The sequence below is a fragment of the Diplotaxodon limnothrissa genome, linkage group LG17 (genome assembly GCF_057381915.1).
Source record: "Diplotaxodon limnothrissa isolate DT_005_m linkage group LG17, D_limnothrissa_male_GT1.1, whole genome shotgun sequence".
Lineage (NCBI taxonomy): Eukaryota > Metazoa > Chordata > Actinopteri > Cichliformes > Cichlidae > Diplotaxodon > Diplotaxodon limnothrissa.
In genome coordinates, this window is record NC_140612.1 from 14,483,814 (window position 1) to 14,501,463 (window position 17,650).

General features: G+C 39.8%; 1 protein-coding gene across 4 annotated transcripts; it reads left to right on the forward strand.

The window, feature by feature from the left end:
* The first annotated feature begins 3,009 nt into the window (after positions 1-3,009).
* Positions 3,010-17,177, forward strand: rhpn1 (rhophilin, Rho GTPase binding protein 1). Of its 4 annotated transcripts, XM_085376019.1 has the most exons (17): positions 3,010-3,142; positions 3,333-3,432; positions 4,375-4,377; positions 6,157-6,272; positions 10,844-10,972; positions 11,528-11,603; positions 11,978-12,055; positions 12,228-12,352; positions 12,813-12,979; positions 13,986-14,173; positions 14,256-14,412; positions 14,958-15,083; positions 15,234-15,428; positions 15,512-15,588; positions 15,681-15,827; positions 16,295-16,447; positions 16,928-17,177. In XM_085376019.1, the coding sequence occupies exons 1-17, from the start codon at positions 3,123-3,125 to the stop codon at positions 17,135-17,137; spliced, it is 2,067 nt and encodes a 688-aa protein (XP_085232145.1). In that variant the 5' UTR covers positions 3,010-3,122; the 3' UTR covers positions 17,138-17,177. The 4 variants fall into 4 exon arrangements, with proteins under 4 accessions (XP_085232145.1, XP_085232142.1, XP_085232143.1 ...); XM_085376016.1 differs by lacking the exon at positions 4,375-4,377 and having other exon boundaries at positions 16,925-17,177; XM_085376017.1 differs by lacking the exon at positions 4,375-4,377.
* The last annotated feature ends 473 nt before the right edge of the window (positions 17,178-17,650 follow it).

Sequence of the window (17,650 nt, forward strand, 5' to 3'; positions counted from 1 at the left end):
AACACTAAATTATTGACAGTGTGAAAATGTCACAGACGTTCCTATATTACTTGGCCATTGTGAGCAGAAAAATTTTTATTTCTACAAACTTTGTAAAGAACAGTGTACATGAATGAGCTTCATCACAGTGGTTTGAAGCATTTCTAAATTTGAATTGGCAGCTATTCAAAGAGTAAAAAGGTGCAAACTGAGCACAAAAGGTCAAATCTACAGATGGCAGGTTGTGTTCTGGATCCACAGGTGGACAGAAATTACTACCTTTATGTGTTGGCATTTGGATTTACTGAATGCAACAACATCACCAGCCCCCAACCCCACCACAGTGTAGTAACTGTAAAAATGTACATAGTTTGAACCATAGATACCTCCATACAAATAATCACAGAGCGCACAGAAAAGAGAAGTGTTTGCAGGATAGTATTTTACTGGCTAAAAGGGGAAAAAACTGCCCCCAAGTGACCAAAGTGGTACAAAGCAAGGAGAAGGGAAAATCTGATCAATCAAAAAAATCAAAGACAGACAGTGGAATACTTTAAAAAAGTAACCAACTATTGTATTAGAGCTTTTGATTTAGATTATTTATTTTTATTTATATTTATTTAGGTTTTTATTTCATTCCATGTAATAACAATTCACCACAATTAATGGAAAATCTGTTGTTTTTTTTGGTTATTTATTGGAGTTTGTTGTATATACGTAGCTTCTTCCTCACACCAATCATTTTCCCCTTTTTGTTAAAAAGTTTCTTAAAGCTGCATCATATCCATCGATGAAGTGGTAGTTCTCTATACTTTCTTGAATTCTCATGTGCATATATTGTCTACTGTTTACAAGAGCCTTTTAAATATGAGCTATGGAGACTACCATCACCTGTCAAGGCAAACAATTTGATTGGGGTAAAGTATATCCAGTAAATGGCAATATAACCACTATAGCTCTTTCACATTGTCCCACAAAAAGCCAGAGGGTTGGATTTGAGAAGCAAAGTGTGCATAGTCTTTTCACACTGTGTAAAAGCTCTATTCTGTTGCCCCAATGCTCTCAGCTACAGATTTTACAGCACCACTGGAGGTTGATGTAAATGTTACTGGAGCTGGAGCTCTCTTGGTTCAGGAAGAATGTCTTAATGTCTTATATACTCATATAAAAAGTTATCTGCTGACCAGTGTTATAGCTAAAATAAATAAATAAAATGCATCTAGCATGTCATTGTTTTGCTTATGTGTGTGTGTTTTTGTTTTTTTGTTTTTTTTTTTGCCTTTGTGTTGTAGGTACTGTCCCTGATTCTGCATTTCATTTGTGCACTATACAGCTGGTATGAATGTGGAATTCAGTGAATGAATTTGAACATCATCAGCTTAACTTCAAATTCATCTCTGCTACCCTTTATGTAACAAACTCTGACCATGACTACAGCCACTGTGCGCTAGTCACACACTGTTCTTTGGTTTAAATCCATGCTGTTTTTGTTTGTTTTTTTGCAGCATGTTTCACAACTTGAAAAACACAATCGCACATATACAGACCCAGTATTTAAATACATGAGTACTTAAATATAAGCTTTACATTTCCAGTTTATCAAACACCACTGAGCAGTCCTTACCTTTAAGTCTAACCTCTCTTCTTCCTTTCTAGTTCTGGCTTTCTTACCTTGCTCCATGTCTAAGTAAATTTAACTCTATTTCTTTTCTCTCACAAAAAAATTACACACTTATGCTCACTCTTCTTCTGCATGGCTAGCTAGATGCTGAAGTACCACAACTTATGGACACCCACAGTCATTCCAATGTAGTAGCAAAACAAACAAACAAAACAAATAAATAAAAACATGCCCACTTTAACCTCTGACTATGGCACACAATTTTGCCCCTTTCATCTGTTTTTATGTGACATCCTCTCGTGACTAATAAACAAACAAGATTGCCTTTCATGTGTTACTGCTTATTAAAAGCATTATTATTACGATTATTACTATTACTATTATTACCATTATTATTATTAAGCATTATTATTAAAATTATGTTTGTTCTTTCATTTTTGTATAAACCAATAACAGACAGAACAGTTATATTTAAAAAGCCTATTTCACTGATACACTTTGGTTGGTAACAATCTTTTAAAAAGACATCCGCTGGACGATGGTTTTAAGAAAAATTTATTTTGCCTTACGGCAAATCTGTGAAGGGTAAAGACCCCTCAAGGCCATAAACCCACCAGGAAAGTGCTGAAAAGCCTCGGTTTCCCGTAGACTACTACCCATCGAGAGGATTTGCCCCCTGCTGACTATTAGGAGGGATGCATGTTTAAGCCACCTTAGCACTGGCTTACCTTCCTTCCTGCATGTTTTGTTACATGCAAGTATTGAGCTTTTTACCCACTTCTTCTCTGCCGTGGCTTCTTCAGATATAGACTTAGCATATAAAACAAAAACTCTATCACCATTTACAGAATGAAACCCAACTTATTACATCATATTCAATATTTTTTTTATTTGTAACCTTGTTGTAACCTATGTTGTAACCTGTTTATTAGTGTTTCCTGTTGATGAACTTTACATACATTCTAAGTTAAAAAGTTTTTAAAAAGGCAAAAAACGCTGCCATATGACAACAGCAGAACAGAGCACGGAGACAATGAATAACAGAATAAGTGATCTAATGTGGAAAATTGTTTTCAGTCCTAGGTTGAGGCGGAGCTTCTGTAATCTTTCCGAGGCCCACACACAGAAGCCAAAGCCCTGCCGTTACCATAGAAACGACTCGCGGAGTATGGGAGATGCCACGAGCGACTCGCAATTGGTCACCTCGGATCGTTGTTCCGTCCCAACCTCCCCTATGATTTGTTTCATGTATTGCCCGTCTTAGAAGCTGCAACATGATTGGCTACCTTCTACATTCGCGGCCCGCCTCTGTGAGTAAGCGCTCCCAGCTGCACACACGTCGGGAAGAGTCGTGCGGACGACGTTGTACATTAAAGCGAAAGCTTAGTTGTTTTCAGGAGTAAAAAAGTTAATCTGCGGTTGACTGTTTTTGGAGTAGTACGCTTACTTGGAAATTCACAAAGTGGTGGGAAAGTTGGGAGACATGTAGAGACTTTTTGATCGCCGGTATTGTAGCTTGACGATGGAGGAGCCAGCGATAAGGCAAGGATTAATGTTAGCCAAATTAACGCTTTTTGGGGAGGATATTTTTGTTTTGTTTACGTTGGGATAAAACTTACGTTTTAAAATGGCGAGTTAAGCTAAGAGTCTTGTTCCAAGAGTGCGGTGGTGTATGAGAAGTGCGTCTAAACGTGCCTGAGTGTAATAAAAATGCTGACATGAATCTTTGCAGAGAGTTTGAGATGTCCCTGTCAGACGGTCCCTCTGACGACGACGACGAATTCCCGTCGACTTTACCCACAGATGGCAGCCACAGTGGGAGCATCCGCAAGGTCAGACACCCACACTCTTACATTCATTTCAAATAATAAAAAAAATACTGGATAAGTAAAATTAGAATACAGTCCACGAGATGATGCTGTGTGGCTTCACATGGGGATCTTATTGGACCTGTAATTAAAACTAAAGAACATGAAACCTGAATGTCATCGATAATCATGTAAATTGGCAAATGTAAACTTTAACTTAGGGAACAAAGAAAGTTAGCAGCAGGGATAATACCCACATTATTGGGAAAAAGAGCACATGTTTTCGCTGACCACATTTTCTGAGTTTTGACATAGTGACCATCCCAATACATCAGAGAAGGGCTGAACTGATCTAGCTCTATATTTACATATACCTTGGTTTCGTGTAGATGTTCACAGAGTGCTGATCGTATACCACTGTTAAATTATTAGTCTGTAATTTATTTATTTTTATGAGACTGTGTGACATCAGGATCCCCTGAAACATTGCTTTCCTGACATTGTTAAATAAAATGTAACAAATAAGTAAATCACAGAATATACATTTACCAAACTGTTAGTTATCACTTTTACCAATAAAAAAATAATAGATGATATATAATCTATGCATGCTGTATTAACAGCAGTGTGTAGTTACTTTGCTTACTGTATGTATATAATAGTGTGTTGTACCAAAAACCTCTTGGTGGTTGCTTTAGTCATTAGCTGGGTGCCACGGTTGCAAGTAGTGTACCTGGAGGATTGTGACATGTCTGCAAACAATTCCAAACTACTTGCCAAGTTGTCTGTGAAAAGCAAGAAGCAAAATGAGTGAGCATTTGCCTTCCAAAAAAATTGCAATTTTTAAAAATGTGTTTCTTTCAGCAGTCAGGCAGAAGTTTCACTGTTGAAGGCGAATGTTCTTTGCCTCCTGTTGGCAGTTTTTCACATTTTCACAAGTTTCTCTAACGCTTGGAGAGTAAACAGCAAGTGTTTACAGACAGTCAGCATCTTCCGTGCACCAGTCTGTTAGTGACCAAAGCAATCAGAAGTACGATTTTCAGTCTTTGTAACCTGCCCTGTCGTGGGAGATCAGTTCAGTTCACTGGAGGGTTACTTGATGTGCGCATGTTAAACAAACTCCTTTACTGGGAGGTAAAGAGATATATGAAGAAAAAGAGAGAGACAAACATAACAACTATATACTGTTGAGATTCCTGGAAGAGGGATAGAGAAGAAGATGGAAGGAGCAGTAGGGCATAAGAAAAAGGGAGTATTCAGCTTGTTTACAGTACAGCTCCGCCATCTGTCATGTAACTGTACATTTGTTTACCTCAGAGTGTGAAAGTGTGCTGTACTGTATGACACATGTCTGGTTTTAGTGAGCACACAAATTACCAGCTGTGAGGCAGTTCTTAAAGTATTGTGAGCAAATTGCCTCTGTTGAAGCAAGATTTTAAAAAGCTGTTAAATCTTCAAACACATGTACAGATCCTGTTAAAGTTTTTTATCTTCTGAGAGAATGTATGTCCTCTGCTTTGTTGTGGCACAGTATTATCATGTTAAGCAGTCACAATGACCTTCACGTGTTGTCACGTCCATCATCTCTATGCTATACTGGGTTTGTAGTGCGAAGTAATTCTTTCAGACTGCTCTCCACTGGCAGTAATGACATGCCATGGTGCCATGGTAAAACTGGGGTTAGTGTCATGTGAAAACAGGAAGGCTTAAAAAAAGTAATTTCTCACTGCGCCGCAGTCTGTTTGAGATTTATTTTCGATATATCAAATCTTATCCCCACTGTGGCTGTGTCTCTTACGGTTTCTTTTTTTTTTTGGACAGGATAATTTCCATCGGGGAAAACATTAGTTAGCTGGTTGTAAGTCTGCCATGCTGCTTCCAGTACTTCTTACTCAGATCATACAGCATGAAGTAATGTTGTCACATTTGCACAGCTGTTCTGTGTTTTCTTGGGCAGACTGCCAAAATATATTAACAGCCACCAAGTATATTTGGTAGTCTAGTGTAGCTGTCTTTTTTTTTTAAGTTTTAGGTTTTTCAGCAGCTTCCATGATGGATTTACTGGTACTACATCAGTTTGCTCCGGTTTTGCAAATTCATTAACTCAACCAGCCCTGACCCTTCCACTTTGTGTTTCTCTAAGGCTCGATATCATTCAGCTTCCTCTCCAGACTCCAGTGTTTCTCATACAGGGACTTGATAACGATATAAGTGGAAGTTCACATGCCCTTACCATCGTGTTTCTTTACAGTCTGGTCCACCTGCCAGTTTCTTTTGTTGCTATCTTTGATATTAGTCAGCTGCTTGAGTTTCTCATCCTGTAGTCAACTGGATGGTTTTAAACTGGTGTCTGGAAGTATCTGTGTTGTTCTTAGAGCAGCAGTCCCCAACTTTTTTGCGCCACGGACCGGTTTATGTCCGACAATATTTTCATGGACCGGCCTTTAAGGTGTCGCAGATAAATATAACAAAAATAAAACCAGTACTGGTACCAAAAAAATAGAAGATTTAATCATAAAACATAATTGAAAGACCCAGGGAAACCGAGTTACCGATAAAAACGATAACCCCATAACCTTTACACCCTTATAACATACAGCATCATTTACGCTATTGCTTGGAAAAGGGTTTGCTTTCTTGCCGGTGAGTAGATTAATTAAGATAGTCTAATTCTGTGGGAAATGCAACTTTTGTAGTTGGTCATTCAGTAATTCTTTTACCTCCTCCATTTCTTTATTTCATCTGCAGGGCTGTGATCCTTTGGCTCAGACTCAGCGCAGTAAGCTGCAGCATCGACGGGCTCGCATCAACCAGCAGATCAACAAGGAGATGCGTATAAGAACTGGAGCGGAGAACCTGTTCAGGTGAGACATTGCGACGGATCAGAACATTGCACGCACAATTTTTATTTTATTTTTAATTACTTTTCTGTTGTAATGTTACACGAGGGCAGCACGGTGGTGCAGTGGTTAGCACTGCTGCCTCACAGCAAGAAGGACCTGAGTTTGAATCTATCGTGTGTGTGGAGTTTGCATGTTCTCTCCAGGAACTTTAGCTTACTCCCATAGGTAGGGTGGTTGCAACCTGATATCACAATAGAACTTGAAATAGACACAGCAGTCCACGGTGTCCATTTCACGTACATGCGCACAGAAGTTGCAGTAACGGCAGAGGAAGATATTTTATTTCAAGCCAACATGAACATAATCGTAGAAAAGCATTTTAACAGACATTATTAACATTAACAGTTATATGTATATACATATTAGCTGCCTAGCTTAATCAATTTTGATGATTAAGGACCCTGGAATGTACTTCATACATTTTTCTCACTACCGAATTCGTGGCTTTAAATAGATTATTTCCTCCTTCTAGTAATGCAACATCTGCATGCGTGTCTGTTTCACAGTTTGGAGAGGCAAAAATGGACACGAATCTTCTTGGAAATAAGTGATGCAGTGCTGTAGTGTTGAGCTGCTTTTCCAATCCCATGGGTAAAAAATAGTGAAGCTTTGTGTTTGTCAGCTGTATCACAGTTGCTTTAAATATAATGTATATTCACTCATCACACAGCAACTTTTTCTGTTTGATTTTGTGAGAAATGCCATTCAGGTGCCATCTGTGTTGTCGTCTTTGTTAGTTGCCTCACATTTTTGGTTCAGTCGGTTGATGGGAAAAGGTCAGAGATCACTCCCATCCTAAAGAAACACACACACCAGCACCACCCAGTTTTACAGCTCTGTTTGTGTTCACTGTGTGTGAATATGGCTGTTTATGTGCTTGTGCTGGTTTATCTCCTCCCTGTTGTGCAAATATTTGCTTTTTTTGTATTAATGCTTTTTTCAAACAAAACAGTGAGTGAACACTGCATACTTTGGCAGCATGAGCACCACTGAAGCTAATCTCCCAACTCTCTGAACTGCTGGCCCTGTGTCTTGAAGCAGCCAGTTGTCATTCACACAAACCAGAGAGTTTTACTGGTGAGGAAAGTGAACGAAGTTAAAAATGAAATGTTCACATAGCATCAAGGTCTTGTCTCCGAGGACATTGGCATCATCTTTGTCCAGTGTCTCTCCATGGCTCTCCTCTATATTCTGTCTCCTCAACTCATTCTCAACACGTCCATGTTTATTGCCCACTCAGAGGTAAATTAGTACAGAGCCTCAGAGTATATGCATGAAGTATGTGGATACATTTGCTCTAAACCTCTGCCGTGGCAGTTTTAGAATGTTTAAAGTATGAGCAGACCGCTGTGCAAAAGTCTCTGGAAAGACATGGGACATGCTGCTGCTCCAGGACTATTCGGGAGGAGGAGTAGGAGGAGCCACTTAATTAAAGCAAAGAGCTCCTTTCTGCTTCCTCAGTGGTGCCGCATTAAAATCTAATCTAATCAAAATAACCATGTTTTTAATTTAAGACAGACACTGTTGTCTCAGGACTTGTTTTTGCAACAACTGGTAAAGTTGAAAAAAAGCTTTCTTCTTTCTTTTTTATTTACTCTGTACTCTGTATTATTTTATTGTATTATTACGATGCTTCAAAATGCTCCCATAAGTTTAGTTAGTGTAGAAAACCACAGCTGGTATGAGATTAATAAATTACTCTTTTGATGCCCTATCTGTCGTTCTATTTGCAAATTCTTATTTCATAGTCAAGCCAGTTTGAGTGGCCTGACTGCAGTGGCTGTTGCTGTTTTGTTTTCTAAATGTTTCAAATGATGAAACAGTCCTTAAAGTAATTACTGTGTAACAGGGTGTTAATTTATTTTTATTTGTCTTTTCAATGTTTCCCTAGCTCCACATTTGACCTATTTAGGCTCTTATCCCGAAAGGTGATGACTCAGTTTACTGGATATAAAACAAGCACTCTCTCCCGTTCTATTGGGACGCCCGGTCACATAGACAAAGACCCCCACACAACCCGTCAGCCTGTAATCAGCTAGCTTTGTGTCTGCCCCCGTCCTGTTCCCATGCAGAGATTCCCAGCGGTGCTCTGGCAAGCTCATCCCCCACTTATTTGTCTGGTGCTGTCAGACCTTTTTTTTTCTGTCCTTCTTTTTCCAGTCAAGTGGAACACATAGACACATGAACACACACATACACAAAAACATGTAGCTTTCACTTGCACTTCACTTGTTGTGAAACTGTTGTGGAACTGTGTCATGGTATTAGTGCTGGTGTGTGGGAGTCGATGTTTGTGTGTGTTTGTATGTAGGGGGGTTTGGGATGCTAATTAAATACAGGGGAGGGGGTGTCACTAATCAGGGTTTGTGATTGGCTAATGAAGACGTCATGTTTTGTGCTGCATGTAGGAGCTCAGCTGAGGGGCTGTAATGTTGTTTAAACATCATCCCAGTGACAGGGGTCCATGCAGACCCCAGAGGTCTGCAAAATATCTCTGCATGTGAGATATTTTTCTTATCTCACAGGTGCTTTATATAATTTATTTCATTTATTTATTTAGAAAGAGGGGCAATAGATATTAATGAACATTTAAACAAATGTAAATATGCCAGATTATAGCCTTGTGCTAATTTCCATCTGCAGACCCTCTGGCAGGTTGGTGTTAAACACAAGTTAGTAAAAACATACAGAGACACTATTTACAGGTCATGTGACAAGGACTATTGCTCAGTTTTTTAATGACTTTGTCGATCAGTTTGTTCTTAATGATATCAAAACATTGTTTTCTGTTTCTGCTTTGGTTAGTGCTTTTAAAATAATTAAAATGTGTTATGGCGACAGGAAAAAAAACTTCTAACATTTAAACTTCTCTGATTCTTCATCTCATAAGCAAGAAATACTTGTGTTACCCTTCCGGAGCTGCAGCATGTTGTGTGTGTAAGTGGATGTGTGTGAAGGGGATATTTGGCAGCCTTTTTAATGCTGACTAATCAGATTGGCCCTGGCTTGATCCTACATATTGGCGTTTGTGTGTGTGAGACTGGGAGAGGCAGTGACAGATGAGGAGAGAGGTGAAGCTGAAGTGGTCTAACTGGAAAGCTTAACCTGATTTAAAAAGTCCTCAAAAGTGAGCTTCAGTTGTGTGTTTGAACTGAGATTGGTCATGTGTTAAAGGATAACATGGAAAAAATGCCACAAATTTTTCAAATTCAAAGTGATGTGAGTGTTCTGGTAACAGGTATATGCAACTGAAGCTGAAGTGCTATTTCAAGATAAACACTCAAACATATTTTTTTTTTTTAGCTCTTTACCGCTCAGCCATAAAAGGCTGATGGGGTGTTGTAGTCATCCCTCCAGATGGGCAGCTGGGCAGGCTGGACACCTAAGTTTGTGATAACTCAAGAAGGAAGTCACCTAGGATTTTCAAATGCCATAGGTGCATCTACCAAAAACCTCGGATGAGTTTGAGTCTTAGTGACCTCAACCTAAAGGTCAAAGGTGAGGGGTAGTTTTCTGAAAAGCTTGTGAATGTGATAACTCAACAACAAGGCGACGTAGGAGCTACAAATTGATATCATCGATGTATCTCCTAGAAATATCTGAGGATTTTGAATCCTCAAAGTCGAGGTCAGAGGTTTAGTTTTCTGAATTTTTTTTGAATATGATAACTCCAGAATGCGACAGTGTATTCATATTCATACCACAGGTGCATCTACTGAAAATCTTGGATGAGTTCGAATCTCAGTGACCTCACTCTCAAAGTCAGAGTAAGTTTTCTGAAAGTCTTGTGAAATCGATAACTTGAAAACAAGGCGACGTGGAGTTTGTAGAAACATCTCCAAAACTGACACCAGATTTCCCGCTAAAACAAGATACAGAATAGATGGGGTGGATAGATGGGCCAGAGGAAATGTAAGTAAATTTGATGTTGCAGGCCTTTATTTTTTCAGTTCATCTAAACTCAACCATTTCTTCTACATTTCTGTGAATTTGACACAGTGCCCATTTTGATGCATTTCTCTCCTTCATGGATAGAATGTCTTTATGACTGCAAAGTCCCAATAATTTTGTGCACTGTTTAGGACCAATAATGGAGGAATTCTCTACCACTTTTCTAAACAACAACATTGTAAACTAGAGATGCTTCAGATTTCTGGGAACATTGTGTACCCCATAGAAGTATGAGCTGGCATTAGTCATCGACCCTCTCATTGTTTTTGGGGGGTGAACCGGAGAAAGTGGTTGACAGAGGGAGGAGAAGGTGGAGAGAGCTGCATAAATTAAAGAGAGGCTTTTTTTTGCCTTCACCCCATCCTGAATTTATGTTCTCAGAAAAGTTTGCTGCATCCACTAATACTGAATGAAAGTAGCAAGTCAGTTTTTAGCTGTGTTGTTCTAATTGTGATACTGGGCTCTACGACAAAGCAGATTAGGAATCAGCCCAAGTACTGTTTTTAGAAAGCCCACAAAGAAGTATTGAGAACTGAAAAACAAAACAAAACACCTGGACGTCTTTGTGTTTTATTCTGCAGGGCGACAACCAACAACAAGGTGAAGGAGACGGTGGCTCTAGAGCTCAGCTTTGTCAACTCCAACCTGCAGCTGCTCAAAGAGGAGCTGGAGGAACTTAACAGCAGCATGGACGTCTACCAGACAGACAGGTGCACAAATGCATGCGTATTTGTCCCATTAATTCCAGGCCGTGCTTATTAGACTAATGATCATTATAATTGGGGAAAACAAGCATCCATTATATTTTTGTAGTGACGCTGGCACTGGGTGTATAACCTCCTTGTACTTGGATATTTGTGATGACCAGTCCTTAGAAATGTTATCTTTGTTTTTTAATAATAGGATGGGGTTTAAGTCAAAGTTGGGTTTCAGTCACATTTATTTAAACAGACTAAAGGAAAAATGTGTGTCATGCATTCTGTCACAGCCATAAGATTTTTGCCTCCACGGCTCCGTATCGTGTGAGGGAAAAATCCCCTGATTAGAGTATAGTCAATAACCCTGTGGTGGCAGTGTGCACATTTGTTGTTATTGTGAATGGCAGTAGGTAACTGTGGGGGGTGACAGGCTTACTGCTTGGCTTTAGCTTTTCTTATTAGCAGGATGAAGCACTGAGAATAGTGCTCGCTGGTTTTGAAAACAAGCAGATGGCAGCAGCAGTCATTGCCGAAACCTACACTACCTCTGTTAATTTCTTTTTGTAGTGAGGCTGTCAATGTTCCAATGATCCCACTTGGCTTAAAAGAAACCAAAGAGGTGGATGTCACTGTTGCTATCAAGGTGAAGTTAGCATCTATCTACCTCCTTCTCTTTATTTATCCAGTTTGTTGTTCTTTTCAAGAAAAACTTGTGTTTGAGTAAAAGATTATTGCAATAAATGTATCCTAATAAAAGTTACTGAATCAATGTTTTTAAGCTTATTTTACAAGCAGTGTTTATATTTTTATGCTAATTTACATTAGTTGGCCTGACTTCTTTTCATTACTTGTTCATTACTAAACATTTGACACAGATGGGTAGTTTGATGAAATATCATATTTTTGTGCTTATTTGCTTTCCTTTTTCCAGATAGTATGGAAGAATAACCAAAATCATCTTCATGTGGACACGTGAAGATAATTCTTTTGTCACCGTGTCTCTGTCTGCCTTCACAGGACTTCATATGTGAGCACTACGGGGAGGACAGCTTTCTCTATGACAAGGAAATCAAAGAGCTTATGGAACTTAGACAGGTTAATAAATTCACCCATACAGTTTGATCCAGAGTAAACATTCTGCTCATCATGGGTAGAAAAACAAGTGGAATGAAAAGTATTGATTTATTTAAAGTTGATGTCTCTTTTAGGCTGTCTGTAGCTGACATTAAATGAGTGTTAACATTTAGTTTATTGATTATTCAATCAGGCCATGCGTACACCCAGTCGAAACCAGGCCGGTCTGGAGCTGCTAATGGAGTACTACAATCAGCTGTACTACCTGGATCAACGCTTCTTCTCTGCTCAGAAGAATCTGGGTGTTCATTTCCACTGGTATTATATGATAGCATAATTTAAATACTGAAGGGTTATCATAATCATTAACATGCATTTTACAGTATGTGCAATATGCAGTAAAATAAAAATGGGCAAAGGAACAGTTTTTTAAATGTGCACTTTAGCCGTGTTGTTACTACATCCTGGTGCCTTACTGCTGCTCTCTCTTTCAGGAGAAAATCGAAGCATTCAATAGTTGTTTTCCAGGGACAGATTTATGTAATGTGACTATAAAACCATTTTTCCAGAATTAAAATCTCATTTATGTTTCTAAGTGGTTGGCTACAAATTTTAGTTGAGCTTGAAGGTGCTAATTATGAAGCAGAGCATGGATGGCAGTGTCTCATTCCATGACTGTAAAAAAAAAAACTTAAGCTTAATAGAAACTTTTGTTCCAGCAGCTTAAACTCTGGAGGGGCTTTGCTCATTGGTGGTTCCCTTTTCGTTTGTCATTCAGGTATGACTCTTTGACTGGCGTTCCATCGTGTCAGCGTGCGCTGGCCTTCGAGAAGGGAAGTGTGTTGTTCAACATCGGAGCCCTGTACACGCAGATCGGAGCACGACAGGACCGCTCTGCAACAGCTGGCATAGACCGAGCTATAGATGCTTTTCAGCGTGCTGCAGGTAGCACAATGGCAAAATCATACATCAAAATACTTGATTTCTCGTTTTGTGAGCCTTCAAATACGAGGGGCTTGTTTTTTACACAAAACAGCACAAGGCAATATAGTCCTAGTGCTGGTCCCAAGTCCAGATAAATAGGGAGGGTTGCATCAGGAAGTGCAGCTGATGTAAAATCTTGACCAGATCAAAGATGCAGATCATAAAAAATTAATTTTTCATTCTGAATTTGTCGGGTCTGGGTTAACAATGACTGCATACTAACCCTTATGCCGCATGTGCAAACTGCAAGATAAAGGAGACTGCAAGGCAGTGTTCTGTAGATTGTAGCTAAGCATGAGCAGAGAGGGATAAAGGTGGTGAGCCATACTGTACATGAAGCTAAGGGAAAGAGTTGTGGAAGCTAGGTTAAGAAGAGGTTTGATCAGCGAGCAGCAGTCTGGCTTCGTGGCAAGAACTACACATGCAATGTTTGCTTTGAGAGTATTGATGGAGGTCAGAAAGAGCTTCACTGTTGTCTTTTTGAATCTAGAGAACGCATGTGTTAGGGTACCAAGAATAGGAAATATTGATATTGCATGAGTAAGTCAGGAGTGACAGAGAAGAATGCAACATGTAAAGAGGAGGGATAGTGGATATATTGTGTAAAGGATGTTGAAGATGAAGCTTCCAGGCAGAAGGAAAAGAAGAAGACCTCAGAGGAGCAAAGGAGGACGTGCAGAGGGTTGCTGTGACAGAAGACAATGCTAGGGATAGGGCGAGATAGAGGCAGATGATTCACTGTGGCAATCCCTAAAAGGAGCAGCCAAAACAAGAAGATTGCCATTAATATAACAGATTTTGTTGTTGTTTATAATCAGCTATTGATGATTTTGAGGTACCCAATCCTGTAAATTTAAAGCTTTTGTTCAGTTGTTTTTATTATATACTTTTGATATAATAAACATTGATATCAGGATGTTTGAATTCACATGGCTAATTGGTAATTTATTTATTTTTTAATGTGTAGGTGCATTTAATTATCTTAAAGAGAATTTTTCCAACGCTCCAAGTCTGGACATGAGTAGTCCATCACTCTGCATGTTGGTGCGGCTCATGCTTGCCCAGGTACAGGAGTGTGTGTTTGAGCGCATCACCCTGACCACACAGGACACGCACTTTACCTCCCAGCTCCGGCTGGCACAGGAGGCTGCACGGGTGAGTAAATACATATGTGCTTTGTTTGTGTTATTACCCTTAATGCCCTATGTTTAACTGTATGCATGTGTGTTTTTTGTAGGTGTCAGATGTTTACTTGTTAGTGCAGCAGACTATGACACAGCCTTTGATGAAGGACTACGTGCCATTTTCATGGGTGTCCATGGTTCAGGTAAAATCTGAACACTTCCGCGCTCTCTCCCACTACTACGCTGCTGTTGCACTCTGCGACCACATGTGTAAGTACAAAATTTACTCACATGTTCATTAGGGAGAGTTCATACTTCTTGTTTTGTAGATAACCTTCTGCCTTGGCTATATTTAATTTTGAATTAAAGCAGTACACTTGTGTCTTTAAAAAGTCTTAAAATCAAGTTGAAGCTTGTTACATACGTAAGACACTTTTTGCTGCTAATTTATAAACAGACTGTAATGTAATATTTTTTATCAAAGACTGACATTCTTGGTGGTGTGAGAGTGGTGTCAGACTGATCCAGCGGGCAGTGTGCGACGTTATCTTGTCTGTGCTTGTCATCTTGTCAGCAGTCTGTTAATGCCTAATGAGGCAAATTCATCAACAAAGCTGTTTTCCTCTGTCACCTATGGAGTACACCTCTGTCCTGTGTATCACCTATGCAGCATCAAAAGCACTGTGTTTTGAAGAAGAAAACTGACATTTCTAGTGATTTACCCAATAAACCTAACTATTGTATTCTTTTCCAGAGATAATGCTCACCTAATTAGCATTTCTAAACAGATCTTAGCTGTATATATTTTTCCATAGTGTTGGCAGGAGGGGAGGAAGAGGAGGAGGAAGCTGAGAAGGCCTTCCTTCAGTGCCATGCCAGTGTTCCTGCTGGGCCACAACTCAGCCAGGTTCTTCAAGATCCTGAAAAAAGACGAAAACTTGGTGAGTTTGTATTCATCACGTAGCTGCTATGAGCTGTGTTGTGCAAGCATCTTGAAAATGAACCAAAATGCTCATGTTATAACTTGAATAGTTATATTCCCATTCTTTGAAACCTTTATTTTTTTAATAATAATTTCTGCTTACATGAAGGTAAGGCCCACCTGCGGCGTGCTGTAATCAGACATGAGGAGGCCATGCGTGTCCACAGTCTGTGCAAGATCCTGAGAAAGATGGATATCCTGCAGGATGTGCTCTCTGTCACACACAAACGTTCCCTGGACAAATACTCAGAGCTCGACCGAGAGGACGACTTTGATGAAATTGCAGAGGCCCCAGAGATACAGTGTGAGTGTCACGTATAATCGTAAAGTCAGTGATTACATTTTCTGTTTGATTAAATCATAGTGACTAACTGGCTTCTTTACCAGCTCATACCCACCAGAAACCAGACGTCATTCCACCCAACTTCTCCACAGTCAAGGTTACTGATATCTTCCAAAGACTGGTAAGTCCCACAGGGAAGAAATAATACACACTTGGCAGATACCTACCCAGGTTAGGTAACCATTAAAATTGTTTCCTGTTCTTATGCTCTAGGGTCCACTGTCAGTGTTCTGTGCGAGGGCTCGCTGGGGCCCGATGCGTATGATCTGCCTGAATAAGAGAGAAGGAGGACTGGGGCTCACGCTCAGAGGAGACTCTCCTGTCCTGGTGGCTGGAGTGGTGCCTGGAGGCTGGGCAGAGGTGAGATATACCCTGCACATCTAGAGAAGATTCTGTGAGAAGAAAAGATCTTCTCTTGTATTCTTGTAGTCTTATTTCTATTCTATTTTTATCCTCTCAAAAGGAATTGATTTGCAGTTTGATTCTAAGATTTAAATATTTTAAGACCTGCTTTCCTGTCTACTTATTGTATTATTATGGGGTCTACCTTACAATATAACGTGCCTTGAGGTGACTGTTGTGATTTGGCGCTGCATAAATACAGTTGAATTGAACTTGATTAAGTAGTTAACTGCAAAAAAGAGCCATTCATTTGTTATTTAGAAAAGAGTTGTGATGGACATGAAGGAGACAAAATGCAATACACTTCCTTCTTTTGTCTCCTTCTTCATTGTGGGAATATATTGCGGGCCTGCATACTTGCATGAAAAAAATGAGGTCAAAACATGTAATTAAGATGAACTAATGATGTTACATGATGTGTTCAGGAGGCTGGACTGAGGGAAGGAGACTACATAGTAGCAGTAGATGGAAAGGACTGTAAGTGGGCCAAACATGGTGAGGTGGTCCACATGCTGAAGAGCTGCAGTGACAGAGGGGTGGAGATCAGTGTGGTCACATTACACTCACATGATACACAGGTAAATATGTGTATGAGCTATGTAGGGTATTCATAAGCATGTAGATTTCAGATAAACTTCCTTCGTAGAGACGTAGAGAACAATAAATTGTTGCAAAGCTTTTTGGTGGCATTTATTTTTTGTTGTTTTCCATGGATGTCTAGCCCTTTTCCAGCATAAGCAGCATGAAAAGGCCGTGCTCAGTGACCTTTTTTCAGAATTTACCCTTCTGTCTCTCTGATGGATGCTTTTTACCCCTCACCTGTAAAATGCTGAAACAAGGGAATATGAGTGTTTGTCATTTGATTACATTTGAGCCATCTTTATACTAACCTAGTATTAGCCTGAAGGCTCAGGTCAATGCAATACTTTATTTTCAAACCTTTGAATCAAAACTGAAAGTCTCTTCTTTGATTCCTTAAATTGTGGAAATATCTGTGGGGTTTGGCTGCTGTTTCAGTGGTTGTGTACCTGTGTGTATGCTTTTTTGTTTCTTAGCAGGTGGAGAGGAGGGCAGTTATGCTGTCGCTGTGCAGCGACAAAGAAAACACTCGGCATCGTCTGCTGTCTGGGGCTAAAGGCCAGAGCTCCGCCTCTTTGCTGAACTGGAACAGGAAGAAAAAGAGGGAAGGCAGCACGATCACAAAAAGACTTGGAAGCGCTTTCAGTTTGTCGTTCGGAAGCATCCGAGACACTGAGGCCATGTACTAAGAGACGACTTCAGAAGAATCACTCAGGGAATAGCAGCGGAGCACACGGTACAAGTACAGCAGACACAAAGAAACAGCCTCTCCTGAGTTGAGGAGGTAGGTGATGATGCAAAGCTGGGACAAAGGAAAAGAAAAAACATGTATAGTCAAGGAACACGTGCTGTGCCAGGTTCTTCTTGCACACTCCAGCATATCTGACATCTTCGTCAGTTAATCATTGAAATGTGATGTTTATTACTTTTACCCATTGTACAAAAGTGAATTTGAAGTATCACAGAATTGTGTCCTGGCATCTTTCTAACAGAGACTGCGCAGTAGGGAAGTCGATAGTGGAAATATGTCTGTAATTTCTCACCTGAAGTCACTACTATGAAGGATCTGTTTGCAAATGAGTAGCACAATATGGCACTGCCCACATCCAAGATACCATGGCTTCACTTTTTGGGACTGTCTACATTGTACAGGCCTTGAACAGTGTCCCCAGTTCCTACACTGGGGTAACCTGACTTTGAAT